At 39.8% G+C, this 26,157-nt stretch overlaps 2 protein-coding genes across 7 annotated transcripts in view; both read left to right on the top strand.

Moving 5' to 3' along the window:
- LOC311262420 (obg-like ATPase 1) overlaps positions 1-8,380 on the top strand; it is a 52,111-nt gene extending 43,731 nt beyond the window's left edge. The window contains exons 9-11 of one of the 2 annotated variants that reach the window (XR_014623250.1): positions 284-380; positions 1,399-1,530; positions 5,593-5,715. Coding sequence is in view for 1 of the 2 variants with exons in the window: in XM_084361777.1 (XP_084217903.1) it covers positions 284-380; positions 5,593-5,715; positions 8,140-8,241 (322 nt within the window). In the remaining variant the exon portion in view is untranslated. Of the gene's footprint in view, positions 1-283; positions 381-1,398; positions 1,531-5,592; positions 5,716-8,139 lie in introns of those variants that run through there. The other variant, XM_084361777.1, reaches the window with a different exon arrangement.
- A 7,836-nt stretch (positions 8,381-16,216) lies between these two features.
- On the top strand, positions 16,217-25,833 carry sp3a (sp3a transcription factor). 5 transcript variants are annotated; one of them, XM_084361177.1, is made up of 7 exons: positions 16,217-16,374; positions 16,788-16,885; positions 17,230-17,316; positions 18,904-20,149; positions 22,022-22,208; positions 22,307-22,503; positions 23,910-25,833. In XM_084361177.1, the coding sequence occupies exons 1-7, from the start codon at positions 16,368-16,370 to the stop codon at positions 24,200-24,202; spliced, it is 2,115 nt and encodes a 704-aa protein (XP_084217303.1). In that variant the 5' UTR covers positions 16,217-16,367; the 3' UTR covers positions 24,203-25,833. The 5 variants fall into 5 exon arrangements, with proteins under 5 accessions (XP_084217303.1, XP_084217302.1, XP_084217304.1 ...); XM_084361176.1 differs by having other exon boundaries at positions 17,221-17,316; XM_084361178.1 differs by having other exon boundaries at positions 16,766-16,885; positions 17,221-17,316.
- The last annotated feature ends 324 nt before the right edge of the window (positions 25,834-26,157 follow it).

Below are 26,157 nucleotides of genomic sequence, written 5' to 3'. Positions count from 1 at the left end.
GTGACAGCAGATTTTTTTTTCCCTCTCAGTGCAGAGCGAGGCATCGGGTTGAATTCTTAAAAATGCTAAATGAGTCCACAAGCTTTGCAATTAATCAAAGAAACCATTGGAGAGTTGAATGTCTTGTGTGAAACGAAGTGACCCATCTTATTCACTAAATGAGTTTATATTGGAATGAATGGGGCCTTGCCACTGGAGTGAACTTTGTCTGGGCATCAGTGGCAATAAATGATACTCAAACAGTTCAGACCCCTCGATTCAAACTGAAATTTCTCTCCGCCAGTGCCTTGAGCAAGATCATCAAGTTCGGCTACGCAGCCCTGCAGCTGGAGTACTTCTTCACTGCCGGACCAGACGAGGTCCGCGCATGGACCGTTCGGGTAAGAGCCAGCTTCCTGCTGCGCAAGTGCATGCGAGTGTGAGGGTGTGTGCCACATACACACACACACATACACAAACGAATACACGCAGTCTCCCACGTTCCACCCTGCTGGCACCCTCACTGATATCAAACACTTTCAACTTTGTCATGGTTGTGCTTTAGCCAGTCATTACAGGCCAAGGATAACTTCAATTACTGGTGAGCTGCTGAACAGTGAAAGTGGGGGCTACATTGATTGAGGAGGGCAACAATTGATTTTGCCCATTACGTCCATGAGAATGTTTCCATCCTGTGCAGATCTGCCTGCCCTCCTCCTGCCGCTGGAGATAAGGAGCCGGTGCATTGTGCCTGCCTAATCTGTGTGACGGAGGTTGTCTGTGCCAAAATTGATGTCGCTTTTCATTCGACTGTTTGTGGGCCTTGCTGGGGGCTCCTCCTCCCTGTGTGTCTCAGTTTACTGAGCCCGGGCCGCTGAGAGCTTTGTGTAACAGGATCGCAGGATTTACATCAATACAGATGTTGGCTTTGCATGCTGGTATTGTGTAGAAATTCTTGTTTTTTTTCTTGAGCAAATAGAAGGATTGAGCGCAGATATAATAAAGTATTTGAGGAGTCAGGAGTTACATATTATAAGGTCATAGGTGGATTTTGTGAACTTTTTGAGAAACTGTTGTATCCTGTCAAACTTAATCATACCTATATTTTCCCATCTCATCAGAATATTTCAAGGGACATTTAAAAAAAATTTAAGGGGGGTTTAAAATCAAACTTCCAAGATGCAGAATGCTTTACATCCCCTAAATATAGCTGAGATGATGATTAAGGAGATGTTCCCTGAATGTGAACGTCTTCATTTTCCACATTTATTCACAAATAATCAGGAAATTCTCCAGTTATCTTTGTTGAATAGGCTGTTATAAATTGTGATTATTTGGAAGCATTAATACAATTATGACCATTATTGCAGATGCTTCTTTAAAACTCTTCAAAATTGACATTGACCTTTTCATTTACAGGTCATACATGAGGAGATGTGTTCGTGTTGTGGATCACATATCTTTGACTGAACAGGTTCTTCTAGAAGTTCAAGAAAAAGCTTTTAGATCTTTTAAAAGTTTCAACCTGTTTTCTTGTTGTTCTCTTCAAAAGTAAGGAAATACGCAAGCATGTTATAAAATATCGACCGATGTATGAATTTGAGTGTTCTTAGTTTGCTTAATCAATGTGCGTTATGGTTAAACATCATTACAGCTGATATTTCAAACTAGATGACGACTAGATTTCAAATCATATTCTATAACAAATAACTAAAGATCAACGATAACATTTGACCTGAGACTGTGTTTCATATCAGTCTTCCTGCACAACATTAAGATGCGAGGAAAAATCAAGATGGCCAGTCAAGTTCAAATGTAATCACATCTTCAAAACATTTCATGATGTTGTCATGATGTTCTTTACATGCTGAGCTTAGCTGGGGTAATTAAGTACACTGGAAAGAACGGCACTCTAAAAATAAGTTAAAAAGGATAGATACAAGGGTTTTTGTTCTTGTAATCAGTAAAATATATACCAATGGAACAAGTAAAACATGGGCGGCTAGTTAAGATTAAATGAAATAAGATGACCGTGCCTTATAATAAGTTTAATGGGATCTTTTGACTAGAAGTTTCACAAATACTCATTGTGATCTTGAGTTTTTGCAGTGTATAAAAATGGCATTAGGATAGTGAGTATCCAGCATCAGATCTTGTATGCAGCCAAAAACAGTTGACAATCCACCACCAAAACAAACATGCTAAATCAGGGCTCTTCAAAGTGGGGCCCGCGGGCCAAATTTGGCCTCCCATAAGGTTTAGATTTTGAAGATGTATAATATAAATAACTTTTTATGCCATTTACATGCCCAGCCGGCAAAGTGACACTTTGATCTTAGAAGCATTTTTGCATCGTAAGAATACAATACAGGTATGGCTTTGCATGGCCCACCATTAAGTTTCAGTTTTGGCCCCCCAATGGAAAAAGTTTGGGCGCCCTTGTGCTAGAAAATTTCATAAATATAAATATAAATTGGTATATGAAGTAACCCCACTGCTGAGGTGAATGTGGCAGCTCTAGCTGGAATATGAGCTCAGAGTGTGAACACCAACTGTAGATCTATGGATTTCTCCCAAAAACAAAGCACTAGTCAAAAATGTTATTTTTCCCTATAAACCCATGTGGAAAACCATCTTAACCAGTTACCTCATAGGAAGACATCTACAGTCCTGTTGTGTTGGACGCTGAACCTGTAATGCAAAAATATCACATCAAATGTGCCTTTAAAGTCACAACAGCTAGCTTTAATTGGATTGTAATTGTAATTCCAATTATTTATTAGGATCCCCATTAGCTTTCACATAGTGGTTGCTAGTCTTGCTGGAGTCTGAATTAACATAACAACCACAAAAAGTACATATTTAAATTGCACCAAGAAAAGAAAAAGGAAGTTAAGAAAGCGAGAGAAGTAGAGAGGGTAACATGCAACAAACCCCCCTGGTCAGATATGAACACAGGATGCCACAGTTATACAGTATGATCCTCAGACTGCCTGCCAACAGGACGCCCCCATGCTGACTTGAGGCAAATATTCAGTTTTGATCAGAAATGCAAATTTTACTTCTATGCAGCAAATGATCAGAAATAATCAGCCTGATTTTTTTTTTTTACACTGACTGAATCAGAAGTACTGTAAAGTAGAAAGCCACTAGTTGAGATATTATTTAATATTAATAAAGCATGTATTGTTGCTGATCATATAAAAGATGTCCGCACAAGCAGTTTGTAAACAGGAACTTTCTGTAAATATTTCCATGATGGCTTCTTCTCAGTCAGGCCAGAGGGTTAGGTGATCTCACTTCCTTATTTTTTTAAACACGAGACACATAACATTTCAGTAAGATGACATCACCGTGTTTAAGCGCACACTCGTCTCAGCATGACTGATGTCCGCTCTATTTACAAAAAAACTCCCAAAACACTTCAAAGGCATCCTCAAAAGCGTGCTCGTCCTCCTCGACATAACTGATTACAGCCAGCCTTGATTGTGTGTGAGGGGCATTTAGTCAGGTAAGCATCAGTGAGTAACTATATTAAGCCAATACATCTTGCATTGTAAAAACTACACTCAGTAATGTCGTGTTCCCAAGCCCTTTAACATGCTTTATTAGGCAGCCTCGAGGTGACCATTATCTATCAGCCTGCTCTGCATAGCTCTTAACTAGGACAATGTGGATCTCTTGTAGTGCTCCATATGAAAAAAATCCCTCCCTTAATCTATTTTTCTCCAGATAGACAAACCTTGATGCTGATTAATGGTAGTTAAACTCACAAGCACTCCGTCAATGAGATTGCAAAGAGATGGTAATGTATTAGAGTCATTAAATACGCATCATTCTTTTGGCATGAAATATGTTGACCCCAACCTGATTATATACATAATTAAAACTGCTCAACAGTTCCTGAGCACAGAGCTGCAGAGCAGAGAGAGAGAGAGAGCAGGTCGACAGGCAGGAGTCATAATGATACACAGCAGCCACGTCACTTATTTGGGTCATTTGTCATTTCCGCCCTGCATTATTTCAGCGCATATAAATTGCACATTTTATCAGTCACCAGTTGTGTCTTAGAGTTTTATGGAGGATTCGAGGCACAAAGAATTCATAAAACTATGAAATTGCTATTTTGTGTTTTGCAAATTGGCATCTGAAATAACTTTCAGGTCGCATTTAAATGTATGTTTTGAAGATTCAATCATTAATGTCAAAGTCAATTTAAATACAGCAATAACAGACTCTAGCAGCCCTGCATCTACCACAGGGAAATATTATTGAAAGGTTTGAAAAAGGGCTGCAAATCATGATTATTTTCATTGTCGATTAATCTGTTAGCAGGGTTGGGTTTTAACAGGTTCTTAGCAACTGTACTGGAATACACCCTCTTCCATTACAGTTGCTAATAACCTGTTAAAAATGTCAGTAAACTAATCCAAGCATCACAGTATTAAAGTAATGTCACTTTCTGTTATTTTTGGATTATCTCAATACCAAACATATGCAAATAAAGGGAAAGGGTTAACCCAAAGACATTCTGCAGCCTTCTGGGGACCTAATTACCATCTGAGGACAGCTTGTTCGTTTAGTTAAGGAAATACTGTATATTGTATTATAATCCAAATTAATATTGTAAATGTGACCTTTCTGAGTTCAGATTTATTTTCTCACTGCAACACTGGGTCTTCTTGCTGTCATGGCCAGAGAGCTGCCAGGAGTTACATATGATAAGTTCATGGAGGTGGTTTCAAAATACAGCAAAACTACTTTTTCATTAACGTTTGTATCCTGTATCCATCCCATCGGATATTTCAAGGGTTTAAAATTTCAGTTCCAACTTCCACAATGCAGGATGCTTTAAATCACCTTAACATAACTTAAGTGACCATTTTCATAAAGGATTGAAATTTTTAGACAATGACATCTTGCCCAATAACTTATGACTAAGCAGATCATTAAGGTGTTGTATCCTGAATGTGAATTACTTCAGTTTCCACATTAATTTACAAATAATCAGGAAATGCTCCAGTTATATAAACAAAGGAGTCATAAAAGAGGGAAAAAAACAGAAAATATTCACATTTAAGATGCTGGAATTGGGAACCTTGCCTTTTTTTCTCTCGAAAAATGACTCAGATCCATTAATGGACTATTAAAATGGTAGGCCATTAATAGATAAATCATTGTAGCTCTTGTTTAAAATGAATTTCAATGACTCTGCTGTGCCAAAATAGCAAGGCCTAATGCAGTGAGGTCTGTACCACCATGGCCTCTCACTGCAACACTGGGTCTTCTTGCTGTCATGACCAGAGAGCCGAGCAGCGACCCACAATGAGGCAAGATTGCTTGGACAGAAATCAATACCACCACGGAATGGGAATCAGAAGGCATTGATAGCAGTGCTGGGTCCTTATCGGTGTCCAGGCTGCCCTAGCAGGGCACAGCCGAGTGGAAAGCTATCCAGAAATCAGGCCTGAGGCGAGAATACCCCCGACTGAAAACACCCCCGAGTGATGCTCACGACGCTATCGCCCTATCAAACACCATGTCGCTCGCATGCTGTAATCCATCTTCTCCAAAACAATTCATTTGTCCTCTCTTTTTCCTTCCCTGTGACAGAAAGGAACTAAGGCTCCACAGGCTGCGGGGAAGATCCACACAGACTTTGAGAAGGGCTTCATTATGGCGGAAGTAATGAAATTCCAGGATTTTAAAGAGGAAGGCAGCGAGACCGCTGTCAAGGTGAGCAGTCAGGGTGCCAGAGGATGAGGGGAAGTCTCCTGTGATCAGTGGAGCTGACAGTCACCACACAGCTCCAACTGCAAACTGCTCTTCACCTTTACTCAGGGGAAGAAATTACTGCACACACTCCAGCACCACTCCTGACAAGCCAACTGATTCTGGCTCTAAACACTGCCATTCTGCTCCAGCTGTGCATATCTTTATCACAATGTGTCTTAACTGGCTGATGGTAGCTCTTGCTCCGTCGCTCAGAGGTAGCACTTCTTCACCTCACCAGGCATTTATCAGATCTATAGAGTGCGCTGTTAGCTTAGAGCTCTCTGTTGCCAAATCCCCGAGCCTCTGTAGCAGGCATGTGACAGTGATATAAGGCGGCAAGTTAAATAAAGTGTGAAATTCATCAAATAAGGAGTGTTTCATGGGTGGGTAGCGCAGAAATGTGACTTACATATCTTGTTTTTATGATGGCCAGTGTTTGTTTTGACCTTTTATTAACTGGCATGTGGGTTGTCCATGTGCACGCTCCTGTCAGATGTAATAACTGATTTCATGGTGAATTTGTGAAGCAGCAAAAAGCCTCAGAGCGCTCGCCGCAAGTGTTTTTTAAGGTTTGGCATTTACTTTCATATGGGCAAACTGTAATTTAGTAATTGAAGGTACAGAGTTAATAATCAGTTAATCAAAGCTGTAGGATGCCTTTCATATCAAAGATGCTCTTTTTTTTCATAATTTAATTTCTGCACGGGAACATTTTTAAATTCAATTCTCGGCTAATTAAATTAAAGTGATTCTAACCTTGCCATGTGTGTGACATTTGTGAGCCGCAGCTGTAAGCCATGCTGTTACAATCCCACCATCGTCACCATCAACTCTATGTGCCCACTTACAGACTCAACTAATGTAATTACGCTGACACACAGGGACCTGCGGGGACCAGCGTGGAAAGGTAGCACTATGAAAACATTTAAATCTCTTTACTATTCAAGCCTTTTTTAATAAGTATTTAATGCAGCGCCAGTGTATTGTCCACACCCTCCATAAGCTGCAAACAGAGGGTGAAATGTGCGGCTCTCTGGGGAGTTTCGCCATTGTTATCCGGGGTTGAGATCTGAGTGTCAGGTCCTTACTGCATGCTCTCTTACTAATCCCTTTTCGGGCCTCATAAGAACATGGAGCGTTTCTGACTGTGGCATTAAGGTCCATGCTATTTAATGCCAGTTGTGGGAATAGGCTGCCTGAATAGGGCCAGTGTACGGGGATATCACATTATTAGTAATCATATCTGCTTAAGCCAAGCTTGCTGCTCCAGATGGCTGCTTTCAAGTGCAAATGAACCAGTTAGACGTGTCTGGTTTAATACATACTCAGGAATCACAAATAGCCATTGATTTTTTTTTCCTGTCTCCCTCTCCATCCAGTGTTTCTGGTGGTATTGAGCTTGGATTAAATGGTCTCCTGAGCCTTTAAAGGGACATTGATTCTTCTAATTAATTGTGCGCTGTGCAGAACCAGAATGCATAAACCTGTCCGTATTAGCACTTCAAGTCAATTATTTTGGAGTTTGCCGGGAAGGAGAACAAACACTTACTGTACACAAAAGAAATGTTAGAACTTATTTTGTTTCCTTGAGAAGTTTGATAGTGCTGTAATCAAAGACTTATTAACATTTTGTGCTTGTGCACATGAAACTGAAATGGGCAGAAGAGAGGATTATTCACTCAGTGGGAATTCAGGCACCCCCTGGACAAAACATGGATGCAAGTGTGTGTGCCTGTGTGTGTGCCTGTTAAAGAGATAGGGGGGAGGGGTAGAATATGTCACTTAGAAATGAAGTAAAGTTATTGTATGTGTCAATACAGCGAGATTATATCGCTATGGTGATATGAGACTAAATAGACTTAGACTGTGGATATCATTATATCATGATATGGCCTTAGTGTTTTTTTCTGGTTTTAAAGGCTGCATTACAGTAAAGTGATGTCATTTTCTCAACCTACCAGACTGTTCTTGTTCAGAATCCAGGGTTTTGTTCTTTGGTCAGGTTTAGGCAACAACATTTTAACGACGACGACATTGAATCTGTCAGATTCACTTTGGTTAAGCTAGGCAAAGGTCGTGATATTGGTTATATGTTAAAATCAATTCTTGAGTTACGAAATGTAACCCTTAGGATTCATGGCATAGACAGGAATTTTCAGTTTTAAACTTTTACTGAGATACATTACATTTCTTCTCTATTTCACAAACTGCTTGGAAACTGAGTTGTATTTACAGTGCACCTTGTTATTATGTGCTCTATATAGTCCATTATACCAATGAATTAATAGCTAAATTATATATCAGTCTATAACCTGTACATGATGCAGTATTTTGTTCATTTGTTTTAACGTTATATTGTTTTTTCTTCTTTTTGTTATCTTACAGGCAGCGGGGAAATACAGACAACAGGGAAGAAACTACATCGTTGAAGACGGAGACATCATCTTTTTCAAATTTAACGCACCGAATGCACCAAAGAAAAAGTGACACAAGAACAATCTGTTTGTTTACATTACTGACTGTGCTTGTTACCCCTTTTTTTTTGTCTCTCTTTGGCCTGACACCCACTGCCGCACTCTCACTCTCTGTTCCCCAGTCCTGTAGAATCGAATCCCCCCTCTGTGCCAAAGCACAGGTTCAGTAAACTCTGACAGCTTTGCTATTTAAGATCAGGATCGGCCCCCACTCCAAATTGTAGCAGCATTTGAAGGAGCATATTACTCTCCAGATACTTCATTAATCTCCATCACGGGTGCCAGCACTGACACAGCTGACAGCGGGGACAATGCCACCTGCTCCTCTCCCCCTTCAGCAGATAATGCATGTTTTACAGTAGCCCAGATGTCTACACTCAATAAAACATTTGACAAAAAACCAGTCTGTGTGTGTTTTGGGATGTCTGTATTGAGTGGGAAGCTGCATGGGGATGGTGATAGCGGTCCTGCCGACCACTGATTAGAGAATTAAAAGACACAGCTGACATTGACTGTAGCAGAGAGGCGACAATTATAATTAAATCTGTTAAGTGATGCTGATTTTAGAAGGGCACAGGCAGGATGCAGGTGTTCTGGCCAAAAAGAGCTGGTCAGTTTAAAGGATTATTTGTAAAGTGATTGAGTTAACCTTTCATTTACAATTTTTATTTCATTTATGATTGATGAATATGTGAGTCCCTCCTTTACTATTGACAAAAAAAATAGTATATTTGTTATGTTTACAGTTTCTCTCTCCTTTTCCAGGACAATGAGGGCAAATATACACCTACAAAATAAAAGAAATATTCATTTGAACCATATTTTCACCAAAAAGTCCACATTTTATGATATTCTGTATAGTATGAAAATAGAGGTTGACACAATCCACAAAGCACAACCAGAAAACGATTCCTTTTGTCTGAAGTAGTGTTTTTCTCGCCCCTATACTTTGTGTGTAAGTGTTTGTGAAGCGTTTATGCTGATGGAATTGTATGGCTGCAGCCGCAGTGCTCCAAAGTAAGATTGTATTCTCCGTGGGAGTCCGAACAAAGAGCTGTAGATCAGCAGTGCTTTGCTGAATATCTTGTAACCATTAAGACTGCAGAGAACAAAATGGCCTTTTGATGGGAACAAAAAGATTGAATAAAAATGGTCATTTTGAAGAGATAGTATTGCATATCCAAGTTTTGGATAGGATGTTTTTGACGGAGCCGAGCCAACGCTAGCACTACAAAGCACAGTGTTTGTCATGGAAATAAGGTGGATTATAGTCTTTAAGGTTTAAGATCAGTGGCAAAATATAGGATAGTGTTTATTGTGGTTAGATGGGATGAAAGACAGATGACAACATGTGTATAAAATAGCATTAAGCTTTGCTAGCAGCTTTAGCAATAACCACTGATTTTAATCACTCCAAGATATTTCACGCTGCAGAGCAAGTCGTAGCCACCAGCATTTACAGCTTTCATATACTGTCTTCCATACAACAACAGGCTGTTTTCGGCTCACTGTTTTCTAAGTGAAACCATACAAATCCTCTGGAGAGCACAATGGGGGCTTGAGACAAAACTGTTTTTGCATTCCTCTCGGAGTGGTGGTGGTGTTGGCCAACCTAAACCCCACATAGAAGATAATTCATCTGCTGTAGTTTTGAGGCTCTGGGATTGATGAGTTGTTCCCAGTGGTCTGGGTAGAGGAGTATTTTGTTTTTCATAAAGTGACAGTAAATCTTTTCAGAGCGAGTAATAAAGCTATTTAGAATCATGCAGATGTTGTATAGCAACAAAACACCATAACAAAGTCTCTTGTTCTGAAAGTACGTCCCCAATGGGCTGTTTCTGGGTTTGATACCAACAATTTTGCTGTCACAGGAGAAGCAGGAATTAATGAATTATAAACTCATTGGGTGGACTTTCTTTCCTGACACCACAGAGCAGATTTCAAAGTGTTCATGCATGCATAACCACCAGTTATTAATAAACATTTTCAGGTGATGGAGGCGGCTTGTAAAAGCAGTCTAACTGGTATAACCTCGAAGAAAGAAAAACAAGTCCAGAAATGTGACAGATTCTCTGTTGGTACAAATGTTCTGTCAGCACCATCAATCAAGCGGTGCCACTCTGCCCCGAGGCGAACCGCACTGGGATCAAACCACGGAGGGGCACGGAGCGGAGAGCTCGCTTTAAAACACACACCCAAGAAAACAGACCACGGCCTGCTGTTGTAAATCACATGCACACCAAAGACCTTTGAAGAATTCAAAAAGGGAATGTATGACTTATAACAAATAAACATATAAATAACTATGGCATTTTTTGGAGCAGTTACTATGCACAAGGGATTGTGTTGGTAAATTTAATGGTCATTATGAACCTATTGTATCATGTCATTACAGTGAGGAAATGATCTCTATTTTGGACGACAATAAAAGAGTTGCCATGTTGTAATTATTGCTATTGTGTGACTTCTCTGTCTGGCACACGCATTATATACTGATCACAGAACAGACGTGAAATCAATATAGATTCAGGATTTGACTAAAATTACATTTCATGTTCTTTTATGAGAGTTAATGCAACAGTTTCCTCTCACTCATGTTATGCTATCATGACACAACTTGGTGGTTTGATTTATTACTTTCGCTCTGTCAGAGTGATAAAGCGTGGAGAGAAAAGAATGTCACAAACAGCTCAGTCTCAAAAAGGAGCGTTTAAATCATGAGGCTGACAAATTTAGTTTGCATCTGCTGTGATTATTGCATGTGTCTGAACTACAAACACTATTTTTAATGGTTACCAGAGACATTTTTTTCCACAAACAAATGTAGCAAAATATGATTTAGGCAAAAATGCTTCTTCCCACATGCCATTACAGTCATGAACAGTTAAATCAGCCAGAGGCCAGAGGCGCACCTACAGGAGAGGCAAACCAGGCAAACGTATGAGGCCCCCAAAAGAAGCTTGGGAAAGGGGCTCCTGATGACCACTCTAGAGGTAGACAGATTATTGGCTCTGGACGCTTATCAGGGCCGATATTCAGCATTTTCCAATTTTATTGGTATCTGTGATTCAGTCAGATTGCCGATAAAATAAACTACTTTAAAAATGTGCTACTTTGGCTTCAATGCAGCATGCTCTCAAACAATGTCCCGACCACAACAACAATATCTGATGTGATGTAACACGTCACAATTAATACCCCATAAACTCTAAATAATCTGAATCTGCAAGGTAACTAAATGAATCAAATAAATGCGATGGAGAGAACAGAAAACTGTATTTAGGTTAATTCCATCCCTGATTGTTTGAAGATCATGAGAACGCTGAAGTTGTGTCGTTACTACTTTAGATTTTAAGGTTTGGATTTCTCACATTTCTCTTTGGTGTCAAATTGCTAAAAAAAAAAAAGCAAAAAGCAACTCTGTGATAACAACTAATTGTATTGTACATACTGCACATGTATATGAACGTATATGTACAGTAGTACATTTTAATTGTCACTTGTAAATCAGTACATATACTATACGTCCATTGGCGACTTCCTGCAATTTGATACAACAGCTTTGTCATGAATAGTAACTTTACAAAGTTTATAATGGTCAGTTTTTGTTGACTTTGTTAGAAATGTGTTCATACAATTATACATTTATTACTACGGTCATAGTTAAGGTGTTGTTGTGCTAGACTACATTATGTTGAGATGTGTTTCTTTTGTCCACCATTTTTATATACTTAATAGAAACACTTTCGAATATAACACCCAGTACAACACCACATATAATTGAATTAACTCATTCATGACAGGGTGGAAAAAAACATTAAAGACATCATTCACATCGACTTTATGGCAGAACAGTTACACTGGATTGTACAGGTGTCTCAGACACCCTTTATCCACATCCGTGCTTAGAGAATCTAAAGACCTATATCATATCTATTCCATGTTTTTGTAAAGCACACCACCAACCAGACCTCAACACCTGTTAACACATTATTCTATATTCAAAAATACTTCATGTTTACTGTCTAACTCTCATTTATACTTTTGTTTTCACACCTCTTACCTGTTCATAAAAGCTCTGTTTGTTTATCTTTGTTTAACTTGTCTTGTTGTTGAGCAACTGAAAAATTTAGTTATACTTCTAGTATGTGTCACTAAAGCTGATTTTGATACTAAATGCACATGGGAAGTGCATCTATATATAGTATGTTTAAAAAATGCTGAACTTCCACGGTAAAACAATTGCCTTTTGAGAGTTAATTCTCAGTTCCTGAAACAAAGAACAGGATGATTGTTCCCATCTCAGATGCTTCAGAGTTGTCTATAACACATATTTGATATTCCATTCACATGTCTCCATGCTGCACCAGTTTCAATTCTCTCTCTCAGGTCCCATTTACAGTGTCCCATGAGGTGCCTCCAGCAGGGCAGTTTCTCTCTGTGGGGTCACTCTCTCTTGGACTGGCCTTTCATGAAAACAACTGTCAATATGTTAATATGAAACACTCAGGGCCATTGTGGACTCACTCAGTTACTCCTCTTATCCTTCACAGTTCTGCACTGTGCCACGACAACAATGTCCACTCCTTGAGGACGGCGAGGCGGCTTTTGGAAGAAGATTTGTTTAAAAATGGATGCAATAATATTTGTATCATATTTACTCAGAACAGAGCTAAAAGAAGCAGGGCCATAGTCATGGAGTCAACACTGGAGGGGACAAATATACTGGGGGCACCTCTGTGAAAAAAAATGACATTTTAAAACTCATTTGATGCCGGTCTAAAATACTGTAAAATTCAACACATGGAAAAAAAAATGTTTAATTTATTTGCGAGCTAAAGCAGACAATGTATGAGTCATGCCATATCAACTCACCTAGGGCTTATTTTATACTGGATTGGGTTGAAATTTGTACTGAACGTCCAAGAAATCCTGAGCAACATATATTCATTTAAATAGCTGTTGCATTAAAAAGTCATAAATAATTTTCAAGGAAGCAATTGGTGAGGCATAAAGTACACATTTAAAGAATCGCAAAGTGGTGAAATTTAGCTCCGACAGCCAAACTTCAAAAACTCATAATGTAAATGGTATTTGGAGTACAGCTTTAGGGTTTTGCAAGTTCCCATTAATTTAACAGAAGTTTTAACATGATTTATTTTATTTTTTTCAATAAAATCCATCACATGAGCTGGGAAAACTTCAAAAATCTAGGTGGGATAGTGTGGAATGATCCATATGCTAGCTAGCTAACACTCTTACAGGAATTTAGCATAACATTGCAACAGGGGCGAAAATATAATATGAAAGGACAACTGCGTGAAATTTTCAAGAAATTCCAGAGGGGTGACGGCAAAAGTACCTGTAGCTGTAACTCTGCTAACGAACGCCCTGCAACTGACACCCTGCCAGCTTTAACTTAGCATTGCATTGCTACATTTGCTACTTCAAACACTGGCTAATCTTACAATGGCACACTAGCAAACATCATCTAACCACTGGCTGACATAAAGAGTGCGCTGTAATTTGGTGCAGAGAAAATAAAGACCGGTGATAATTATAAAACTCTATTGCATGTTTTTTTATTAGTATTATTGAAGTAACACAGTTGTGTTTCCAGTGATACATTCGGAGGGGGACAAATCGTATTTTTCCCAGGATGCAGGGGGAAAGTCATAACATTTTCAGAACAATGCACAAAAGCTTTCACAATCGACAGTGACGTAACATTGATATTACATTCTAATAATCCACTTTTGAATACGTTTGAAACTAATGAAATAGAGAAACATTTTTGGTGTTGATTGCACCTACACAGCTTCTACTTGGACACAGCAACACCACTTGGACAAACCACACACATTTAAATACTTTTTATATCAAAATGTTGGGGGAGGGGCATGTTCAGCATTCTTGAATATATGGAGCATGTGTTTCCCTATTATACATTATAATTACAGCCCCAGTTAGAAGACAGTGCACATGCTGTGAGAAGATCATTAATGCCCATATTTACAGTTATACATATCACACTGGATCATTATAGATCTACTGAAACTCCCACTGGGTAATTACTCCACAAACTTCACAGATTCCTCTCAAGGCCTGCCAATACATTCTCATGTCCTTTGTTTGCAGCTCGAGCTGGAGACGACACTCAAAAGTCTGAAGACAGACACCATGGCAGTTATATGTCTCATGTAGGCCGCCAGGGTGTTGCATTTGTGCTGCTTTTAGGATATTTGACTTTTCCCTTTAACTTGGAGGTCTTTGTAGAAATTGTTGATACGTTTCCAAGGACTCCTGGAGTAAGACAGACATAGCTGCAAGGTTTTTCTAAAGCTGTTTCCATTGGCCTGTGTTTACCTGACACTTGGATTGACAGCAGAGTGATTGGAAATATCCACCATTCACTGCCGTGAGCTCCTGAGTGCACGGAAAGTGCTTTTGTAGTCTGGCTGTAATGGGCCAAGTTTGAATTGAAGGTTGAGAGAAATAGCCTCACTGCGGTCGCGCACTGTGAGGAACTGACACACCACAAATAATACTCAGAAGTGGGCTCCTGATAGCATCACAGGCACAGAGCAGGTACAATAGCATGCAGGCTCTCATTTCAATGCACTTTCACAATGTTGTACTGTGCACAATCAGATGGAGGGGAAGAAATCTGCTCAAATACAATCTCAGATTGTGTCTTTCTTTTTCTCCGCCAAGTAATCAACACAATCGACATCTTAAAACTCAACTGTTGATCATTTTCTTATTCACGAGTGAGAAAGTGTCACTATTAGTTTGCACAAACCCCATGAGAGCCAACCGCTCATGATGAATTGAATCATGGTAGAATTCAAATTCACGGTAGAGTCACAATTTTATGTCTCAGAGCCATAAGCAGAGTAAATCTGCTTTGTAAACTTTAAAGTAGGTATTCATTTACCTGATCTGATCTGCCATGACTCAACCTATAGCATTACTGTAAATATTTTTTTCTTATGTCAAAATCATCACAATCCTATTTTAATTTTATTAAAATAAATAAAAAGAATTGTTATCATTTTTACAGTATGTAAGATCACTCACAAGCTCACAATAAGCACTACGCAGTGAGGGTGACAGATATTAACTTATGGAAAAAGTGAGCATTGAGTATCTGAACAGGGAGAAAAAAAGGTGGATTAGTACATTAAATGTGAAATAATTTATCTGCCTGGAACTAGGACGTTTGTTTTGTTTTAATGTCCAATCACAACACCTCAATCCCACCTGCAGAGAGGAGTAATATAAGGATGAGTATCGCTGTTAATGCTGTCTTATAAGTCATAAGCATTTTGGGACCATTTGTCGCTGTGTGCAACATTTTATTTATCAATATCTCACACTTTTCAAAAGAGTATTTTACCAACATATATAAATTGCAATATGTTTTATAAATGGGAATGATGTTTAAAGAATCGGGTTCAAGGTTTATTGATGATGCCGGAGGTAGTGTGACCTGTGGGACCAGTAAAGTTGTTTTTCCCGGAAAAAGTCCGTATGTGACTGGTGTTGATCACAAAATGCTCTTTGACTTGAGTTAGCATGAGTTAAAGGCATGAAGATGAATTTAATGTATTTGGCAAACAATGTGAATGCACTTCTGTGTCTATCTTATTTATTATTTATTATTATTAATATTATTATTTATATAGCCTATACTTGCTATTTTGCACAAAGCAACAAGCTTGATTATACAAGCAGCTGTCTCACCAGTAACAACAATGTAATAGAAAGTGAATAATATAACTACAGTCCTCACTGCACATCAACCCCAACACAGTACAACTGAAGAGGCATAATAAACAGGAAAAGAGTCCAACAAAGGATGATTGACATGCCGCCTGACAAATAAGAACACGGTGTGCAGAATGAATAACCAATCAGCTTTATGAAGGACGGCGGGATTTCCTGTATGTGACGCAAACACTCCCAGTCAACACTGGAGGCCCCACCCTTTGTGTTACCTACCGCCCGTCAATCAAAATATAAAAAAATTCTGACAGTTATCATCCATTTCTACGCGTGTACAATCAATTTAATGTGCTGAACATGTCCGGTGGCTTGTGACCATCAGGACTCTCCGTTTCACGACAAGTCACGCCAATGACTGGTATGTAATATCTGTCTTTTCCCCCCACGTAAGCTAGCAGGCTACCACAGGCATCCTCTGGCTAAATTAGCTCGCTAGCAGGCTAGCAGGGATGCTTGATGGTGATATTGCTAATCAGCGCAGGCTGAGTTAGCGCTAGTAGCTAACGCTGCGCTCGTTAGCTTAGCTAACTAGGTTAGCTTGCTGGGGAGTTAAAAGTAGTCAGCTCTGCTTAAAATAATCACCGCTACGCCGTTTTTGTCTTTGTGGTGTTTAATGCACTTGGTAGCGGTGCTTGTGATCTTATCGTTAGCTAGTCTACAGACGTTACAGTAACGTTACAGATGTTAGTCATCTGTGTGAATATCAGGTTTGTTTAGCTAACGCTAGCTTCGGCTGTTCCCTCTCTCAGCTATACGTTTTTTACTGCACAGCGCCTGAACAGCCGATGAAACCAGAGGATATGGCTGCACTGGACGTGGACAGCAGTCAGAGCGGCTTCCTGCAGCAGGAGGAGACCAGTGGCAATCAGGTAGGAGTTTAACTTTGATTATACGTCGTTGCAGCGTTGAGTGGTGCTTACTGAAGTTCACATATTTCAAACTTGGAGGGGGGTATGTACCCTGATTTGAACCTCTCAGGCTGCTTACAAATCCCGCCTCCTTAACTAGGATTGAAGTGACAGACTGTAAATTCAAGCTAGATTTAAATATTACCTGGGAGTTATCCTGGATGCTGCCTGGGGGGCTCAATACAGGACAAAACGTCCTTAAACCTCCAAACTTGGCAATGAGTCACACTTTTTCTATGTGGCCCAGACTAATGGCCACCCACTTTCTTCCTTCTAAACTGGCCTGTTGTGGGTAGGACACTCAGCCATCCCCCCTCGACCTGCTAGCGACCACCTGCACTAAGGTTGGCTCACCGTCGTCAGAGGTGGACAGAGGTGCTGCAGCTGATGTGGTAAGTCAGCACCTCTGCTAGATCCGACACAGCTACAGCAGAAGTGAAGCCTTCAGTCACAGCTGAGCAAAATGGTGGCAGTGTAGCAAAGGTTGCACTTGGTTTCATGAAATTAGAGCTGGTGCATTTTGGCATCGAAACAGGAGGATATCTCATTGCTACAATTGGGATGTTTTAATCAGTTACAGAATCAGTAAGGGCACCCATATCTGTCTGGTCAGTATCTACATTTACTGTCGATAAATTTAGCGGTTTTTATATGTGAAAAATTAAATGCGAATACAGTTATCACTGGAATCGCAGTGTCACAAGACCTTCCATATTTGATGTAGTTTATGCAGTTAGCAGCTCGATCCAATGCTTCAAGCTTAATCTGTTTTGCGCTCTAATAAAACAGCCATATCAACCGTAAACCACAAGCGCATCAAAGAAAATGAAGCTTGTTAACATCTCAAGATAAGTTAATGTAGGTCAAGAAGTAGTTTGACTGGTTCTTTTGTGAGATTATTTAACAGAAGACTGGTGGGTTTATGTTTTAGGTTTGTCCAAAGTGGTGCCCATGGGCCCAAACTGGCTCACTATCAGGTTAAATGAGGCCTGCCAGATGTTTCTAGAGATTTCTTTGTGAGGTAAAAATTATTTTCAAATATGTCAGATCTGTAGTTATTATTTTTCATAATCAGAGCACAGCAGCACAGGCAGAGTGACACATCGCACAGGAAGTTAGTCAATTAAGGGACCTTGGGATCCTTGTACCATTTTGCATCATAACAGTTTAATACATAAGGTGTTTGCTTTTAATGATGAAAATCATAAAACAGCCCATATTGTACCTCTTGTTACTTGTATTTCATTCTGGAAGAGTAAGATTGCAGCCTGGTGACATTTAGACTCTGGAGGAAGAAAAAATATATTGTTCCACTTATTCTGCTTTGTTTTTCATTTTCAAGAGACATTCTGTTATATTTAATCAATGTATTTAAACTCTAGGCATAAATATTGCTCAATTTTTCCATCTTAATCAAATGAGACCAAAACACTGCTGAGAATCTGACAAAAGGCGTGACGCAAGGAACAGCACTCCAAGGCATTCACTTTAAAGCAGCTGCAAGGACAGCTAAGTTTGTATTTATAGTAAATTAACACTCCATTACAGCTGTTGTAGCAACGTAGAGTAGACGATATAAAAAAACTGTGAACTTTCTGTGTCTACACACAGCATCTGTTTGATACAGTCGGTCAAAACTCTGGTGTGTTTGCCTTTTAGCTCATTTTGTCGTGATTTGTAATGAATCAGTGTCAACGTTAAAGATTAGAACTAACATACAGGCAACAATGATCGTTATTGTGTTTGTTCAGGTCCAAGGTAACCACATTACAGGAGTAAACACAGCCATAGATTACCACTAACTAATAATGGGAACACAACCTGCGAAAAAAATTCTCGCCTCTACAAACTCAAAGAATTTAGCTGATTTTGCTCTCTGTCTCTCCATGTTTTTGATGCTGATTGTGCTAATTAAGCTAATTCATTAACAACAGGTGGCTAATCAGTTTTTTTTTATTCTCAATCATTTCCTTTCTCAGACATCAGATCCATCTACACAGCTCACTGGGACTGATAAATGGGAGGTGTTAACCCCCACCTCAGTGAAGGATGAATCCGGAATGATACAGATCCAAAGTCAAGGAATATTAACGTCGAACGGACAGTATGTTCTTCCTCTCCAAAACTTACAGAGTCAGCCAATCTTTGTGACATCAGGAACGGACGCCTCCTCTGCCAATTCAGTGCCTAACATTCAGTACCAAGTAATTCCTCAGATTCAGACAGCAGATGGACAGCTGAGCTTCTCCACGTCCGGCGTGGAGGGAGCGACTCTGGCTCAGGATGCCACGGGGCAGATTCAAATCTTGCCTGATGGTAGCCAGAGTCTCAGTGTGACATCAACTGCAAACATCCTTAATAACAACCAGAACCTCATATCACAGACTGGTAATGTCCAGCAGATACATGGGGTTTCTATCGGCAGCTCCACCTTCAATAACCAGGGTCAGGTTGTTACTAATGTGCCTGTGGGTTTGCCTGGGAACATCACTTTTGTTCCCATTAACAGCGTGGACTTGGATTCCCTCGGCCTGTCTGGTGCTCAGACTATAGCAACGGGGGTCACTGCTGATGGCCAGCTCATTATGGCGAGTCAGCCCATGGACGGCTCAGAGGGTCTGGCGAAGACAGATAATCACCTCTCACAGACGCTAACAATAAATGACTCACATGCAAATCCTGAGATATATGTGCCAACGTCTTCCTCTCAGCTACACATTCCAGCAAGTGAATCAGGTCTGCTGACACAAGACACTTCACTGTCATCAGTGGCTACAGAGCAAGCCGACTCGAGTTCTGGTCTGCAGGAGGGCTTCATCCAGCAGAATCAGGAGCAGAGCATCCAGGTGTCCTCAGCTCAGTCCATCATCCAGCTGCAGCAGGTGCCCATTCAGACCACCAACGGGCAGGTGGTGCAGTCAGTGGCGACCAGCGGCCAGGGTCTGCAGAACGTGCAGCTGATCAACCCGGGAACCTTCATCATCCAAGCCCAGACTGTCACGCCGTCAGGTCAGATACAGTGGCAGACCTTTCAGGTGCAGGGGGTGCAGAACCTGCAGAACCTCCAGCTGCCCACGACACCACCCCAGCAGATAACCCTGGCTCCAGTCCAGACCCTGTCCCTGGGCTCCAATCCAGTGAGCATCAGCACGGGGCACATCCCCAACCTGCAGACAGTGACGGTCAACTCGGCCCAAAATGAAGGAGACGAAGACAACCCCGCAGGTAGAGTAACTCTTTTTTACGGAGTATACTGTAGGGAGCTGTGCAGTTGATTAAAATCTCAATATTGTCAAGTGCAATATCCAAATCAGGAGCTCCAATTTGTATAAGGATAATGGTGCAACAGTGCTGCTCCAGCCTACAAATCATATTCTCTAGATGTAAGAGAACATCCTTCTTCAGTAGAGGTCTCAGCAAAAATCAAATAATCTTTTTTCAGTGAAAATTAAATACTAAAATTATCATTCCTACTAAAATTTTGACTCTTATATCAATTGCAAAATCTGTGAAAATAATCACATTATGATTTGCATATCCTTAAGCAATACTGTATGTACCCATGGTAAAACCCACACAGGCGTTTTCACTTGGTTGCCAGATTAAACCTCTTCTCAGGACTCTGTGGGCAACTAGAGACAGTGTTGGATATCTCCATGACTCTCCTGTTAGGTTGGTTAATTAGACCTAGTAAATTGATTTTGGTGATCTCACTAATTTCAGCATAGTACCTCCTACATTTTACCTGGGCAGAGGACTGGTCAGCTAGAATAACTCATAACAGAGTGAAATTAGTGTTTATAGTCAAATTCACTTTGATTTTTTTTATTACATTTGTTACACTAATGCAATAAAAGTGAATGGAAGTCTGTTTGTGGTGCTCAAAGCAGTTTGTAAACTCATCTGTAGTGTTGTAGGGACGTAACTGACTTATTCGCTGGTGACATTTTGACATGTTACAGAAGGAAAAGCACTTGTGTAAATCATCAAATGAATTGATGGCTGAAATCCATTTAGCTGCTCCAGTTTCAGAGTCCTGCTATTGTGCATGCTTGCTCACCCTAACACTGTCAAAGACTTGCTGAAGGCTCTTTAAAAACGTTAACACCTGTACTGCTCCTACTGTCATCAAATGTCTGCTGCGAAAATGTTGCAAACTTTATTCTGTCTCGCGTGACTCCTGGATGTAGATTGTGGGTATAAGCCTATTTCAGGAGGCCAATTGCTGGCTACGTGTTACTGTATTCAAAAAACTTATTGCTACAGGAAACAAAACAAACAGCATCCGAGCTAGCAACCTACATACTGAAAATTGCAAGTTACCCTAACCCTAACCTGTTTGCTAATGGTTCAAACCTTAACAAGCTAGCAGCTGTTGACTCTACTTCAGCAGAAATTTGGCTATTTATTTGAATGCCAGGGCTCGCCTCCCTATATGCAAATGTTCCACCCCTCAACACTATTTTGGGGCACCTTCACTGGATCCTCGGCTTTGCACTGCCCAAGAGGATTTTTCTTCTATAGCAGAATGATAAAAGGTGCAGCCAGACCTTTCTCCAGCACTGACACAGCGCCGTGGTCTGGCTACGGGAGACCATAGTTTGCCTTTCCAGCAGGAGAGAAACACAAATTTTCTGAATTTTTTAATATATGACATAGGGAAAATCCCTCATATTTAAGAAGCTGTATGCAGCAAAAGCTTGCTATTGCTAAACAGTTTCTTTACATTCAGTGTTTCAAAAGAACATCTTGTGTGTTTCCTTGTAGCCACTTTGTGTTGACTTTTACTGTAATTACAGCCATCAAAACATTGTGATGAAGTTTTCGGCTGTAGCAAAGTCCTTCCATCCATTTTCTGCCACTCATGTGGGCCAGAAAGTCCACAGGGTACATTTAATTAATTATCAAAATTGTCATTGATAAATTTTGAGCCTATCAAACAATTATTTTATCACTGTGCTAATATGAAGTTTAACTTGTGAAATTTGCTGCCATGCTGTCAATCACAGGCAATAATAAAGCAGCTCTCACTGTGCGGGCTTTTTTGGGAAGTGTAGCAGAGCTTTGTGTTGATATTAACATACACATTGTTTCCAGACGTTCGGATAAAGGAAGAGCCAGACTCCGGAGACTGGCAGCTGAGCACCGACTCCACCCTGAACACGAGCGATCTGTCTCACCTTCGCGTCAGGCTGGTGGACGAGGACGAACAGTTGGGTCAGGAGGGCAAGAGGCTGCGCAGAGTGGCCTGTACTTGCCCCAACTGTAAAGAGTCAGGTGGGAGGTGAGTAAGCCTGGCCGATGCTTTTCTCTATGTCTGTACGGCTCTGCATAGGAAATACACATATCAGGGCCCTAACTCACCCTACCTGTACTCCACAGAGGATCCAGCACGGGGAAGAAGAAGCAGCACATCTGCCACATCGCAGGCTGTGGGAAAGTATATGGAAAGACATCGCACCTGCGAGCACACCTGCGCTGGCATTCAGGGGAGCGACCTTTTGTTTGCAGCTGGATGTTCTGTGGGAAGAGGTTCACACGCAGCGACGAGCTGCAGAGACACAGGAGAACACACACAGGTGCCCTTTTTCTGCTCCCTCAGTGTTTGCACATCAGGAAAACATCAGGAAAATCAGTAAAATGTGTTAATTTGTGCCCTGCAAAGCGTGAGTCACATAAGAAAGGACAGCGTTTGCAACCCCTCTGGATTTACATGTAAAATGTCAGGTTAGGAATTGAAGTGATAAACATATCAAGATTTCACAATCTTGGTGGTATTTTTCCAGTTTAGAACGGGCTTGAAACAGTTAGTTCTGCACTCTAATTTCCAGGACCTGTTCACATCTGATTATATAACAAAAGCATGAGATGAGATTTGAGCTGTTTTTATTTTTATCCCAAGATTCTCCTTTGAATCTGAACACTCTCGTATCAGCTCACCTAATCTGTTTTTAATTTTGTAGAATATCCCATCTGTTGTCATGGGGAGAAACACAGCTCAAGAGCATATGGAAGGGAGCAGAAATGCGTGAAGTAGCAGCTCATGAAAAATCCAGTCCTATATACCAGCAGAACATAATGATATACAGTGTGTGATGACATTTACTACCAGGATAGACCTTTGAAAGATATACGACCACTTGCTCGTACTGTTGTTGAATTTATAAAGCCTGTCATTGGCTGAGTGAGGCCTCTGACAGTACGGGCTAAAGTAACGTTCCATTACGCTGTCAGCTTCAAACTCAAATATAGATGGTTAGTATTCACAGTTACAAGTTGATATTCAATAATTTTCTGTTTCTAATTGGTGAGAATTGTAATCAGTCATATAGTATCAGTTTGTCATTGATTTATTTGTCGTTTGTGTCAGTGACAGGTTGAAATTCAGTGATTTAACAGCGGCCTTGAGGCATTCAGCAACAAAACACAACAAAAATCTATTTGATGAGATTTTTAATTTTATTAACAATCTGTTAATTGTTTTGTTATTGCATTTAAAATTTGCTTTAATTTTATCCATGATGCATGAGAATTGGACCTGTGTGCCACTTTCTTAGACTTATCATTAGAGCCGCAACTAACAATTATGTTCATTATCGATTTATCTAATCTAATTATTTTCAGGGTTAATCTTGAAGAAACTGTGTAAAATGCTTTTAGAGCCCAAAGTGACGTCTTCAGATTGCTTAATTTGTCCAAATAACAGTCCAAACCCCCAAAACTCTTTGTTTACCTTCGTGAATGACAAAGAATAGCAGAAAATCCTTACGTTTAAGAAGCTGCAACCAGCAAATAATTGACATTTTTGCTTGAAAAAAGAAACGATTAATTGATTATCAAAGTAATTGACTAGTCAATGCAGCTCGACTCATCTCCTCTCCCACAGTATGAAACGTATCCTCCAGATAGATGGCATGTTCGACCATCTCTAAACGTATTCAGCATCGAACTCTTTATCTCACAAACTGTATTTTCTCTCTGGCAGGAGAGAAGAAGTTTGTCTGCCCAGAATGTTCCAAGCGCTTCATGCGGAGCGACCACCTGGCGAAGCACATTAAAACTCATCAGAACAAAAAAGGCGTGAACTCGGGCGGCGCTGTGGTGGCCTCGATGGAATCCGCGGGGTCCTCAGACAGTATCATCACCACGGCAGGCGGGACCACCCTCATCCTCACCAACATCCAGCAGGGTTCCAGCAACGCCCAGGACATCCTGGCCAACGCAGAGATCCCTCTGCAGCTCGTCACCACGGTAGCGGCCAGCGAAGTCATGGAGTGATTTACACTCCACTTATGAACTTCTACAACCTCTCTCATACTGTATACTCCTACCTGCATTTTTATTCCAAGTTTTGAAGAAAAGCTGAAATTATAAATATATATATATTTTAACACAGAAGTAGTCAGTCCATGTCCGTGCTCAGTTTTTACTGAGGAGAAACTAGTAGTGGAGACTAAAACAAGATAAAGATGGAAAGAGACATTGCAGTAAACACACAAGGAAATGCCTTATTTTGTACAATATTATGTCATTGGAAAAGTAGGATGCCATTTTGCTTTGAATCTACTTATTTTTTCTATGTGTTTTTCACACAACATTATTGGTAAGTTGAGCAATTTTCTCCTCGCCTTTTTCTTTTGATGGTATATTCTTATGATGTCCTTGGTTAGCAAGGTTTGTTCCATATTCCTTTAAGCAGAGACTAAATCTCACAACAGAGCTAATTTTATCCAGCTGAAGTAATGTTATTGCTTACGTCCATGCAAATTTATTCATGTTTTGTGTTTGTGTCTTTTAATTATTATGCATTTTTTTTCAGTGCAGTCGGTCTACTTGCAAATTAGGAAGTCCTCCTTCCTCCATTTTCTTTAAAAACTTTGCTCACACCTACTACATTTTGCAGGTGAAAATCAAAACAATCAAATTTTTTGTATTGTAAATCCTCTTGAACATGTACTGTTGATATGATACACGTTATTTGCTTATTAAATATTTTGACTGAACAGCTATTTATATTGGGCTTTACACAGAAAATGCATTTGTGATATTAGAAGTCCAAAATATTTCAAATGGCTTCATTATATGTAATTAAAGTGTGTGTTTTTTTAAAAGTCTTTTTTGGAGGACTTCAAAACAAACAAACATGCATTGTGATATGAAGAGAAGAAAAAGCCATTTTTTGGAGGTAATTGCCAAATTTGACTACAAACTCAGGGTGACTTGTGACTGTGTGATATAGGTAGAGTAAAATCACCCCTGTAGCTTCTCGGGCCATGGTGGGGTGTTGTGAAGAAATGTTGTTTGATGGACCAAAAGCTGAGGTGAATTAAGCTGTCACCATGTTACCTATGCTTGTTGAATCCTACCGTGTCAGTTTTTTTTTTTTTTTAATACAATAAGGACAGCCCCCCTTCATGTTATAGAAACAGTTTGGCTGAATTCCTCACGCAGTTGAAAAATCAGTGCATTACTGAAAGCGGTACTCTTTTCTAACAGCACTGTTCTCATCACGTTGTTGTTAATCCTTTTGTATAAAAATGTTTTGTATACTTCCCAACAGACTGTCCTTTATATTCATTGTCAGTAAATGTACAATGTTTCTGTCTTTGTGTGTCGATACCTTTTCTTTTACTGTATGTCGCATTTCCCTGTTTCACGTTATAATGTGTTTTATATTTTATCTGAATTGAATTGATAAATACACACATACACACTGAACAGTGAATTATGGTGGCATATTTGATTTGATTATGCTTTAACCTCTGAGTCAGAAACCAAGATGCTGTTGAAACATTCGAAGAACATCTTAATATTATGTACTAAACACACAAAGGTTTATTCTCACTCAGAAATCTTCTGTATAAATATGTCAATATAACATCAATATAAACCTTTCTGTTACACTTGAATTACCTTTCATTTTTGCTTTATTTTATTTGATTGTTTTAAAGGGGCACTATGTAGTTTTGGAGAAGAAATTCCGAAACTGAGAAAGGTAATATGCACAATATTAGTAAGGTAGTAATACACACTATATTATTTATTATTTCCGTAACTTAATAAATAAGCTTTCCTCAAAGGAACACTGAAGCTAAAAAGGTGGCAGGGTCTTGCAAATATAAACACAGTTAAACAGTATTAAATTATGTTGTCCTTTAAGGTCAGTTTGTTTATTCAGTTTATTCATGAAAAGAAAGGAAGTTTATTTAATTTGTTATAACATGAAAAATCAG

This window comes from Pagrus pagrus (genome assembly GCF_965226575.1).
Source record: "Pagrus pagrus genome assembly, chromosome: 9".
NCBI classification, from domain to species: domain Eukaryota; kingdom Metazoa; phylum Chordata; class Actinopteri; order Spariformes; family Sparidae; genus Pagrus; species Pagrus pagrus.
Note: the sequence above shows the minus strand (reverse complement) of the source record. Positions and strands in the feature narration are given on the sequence as shown.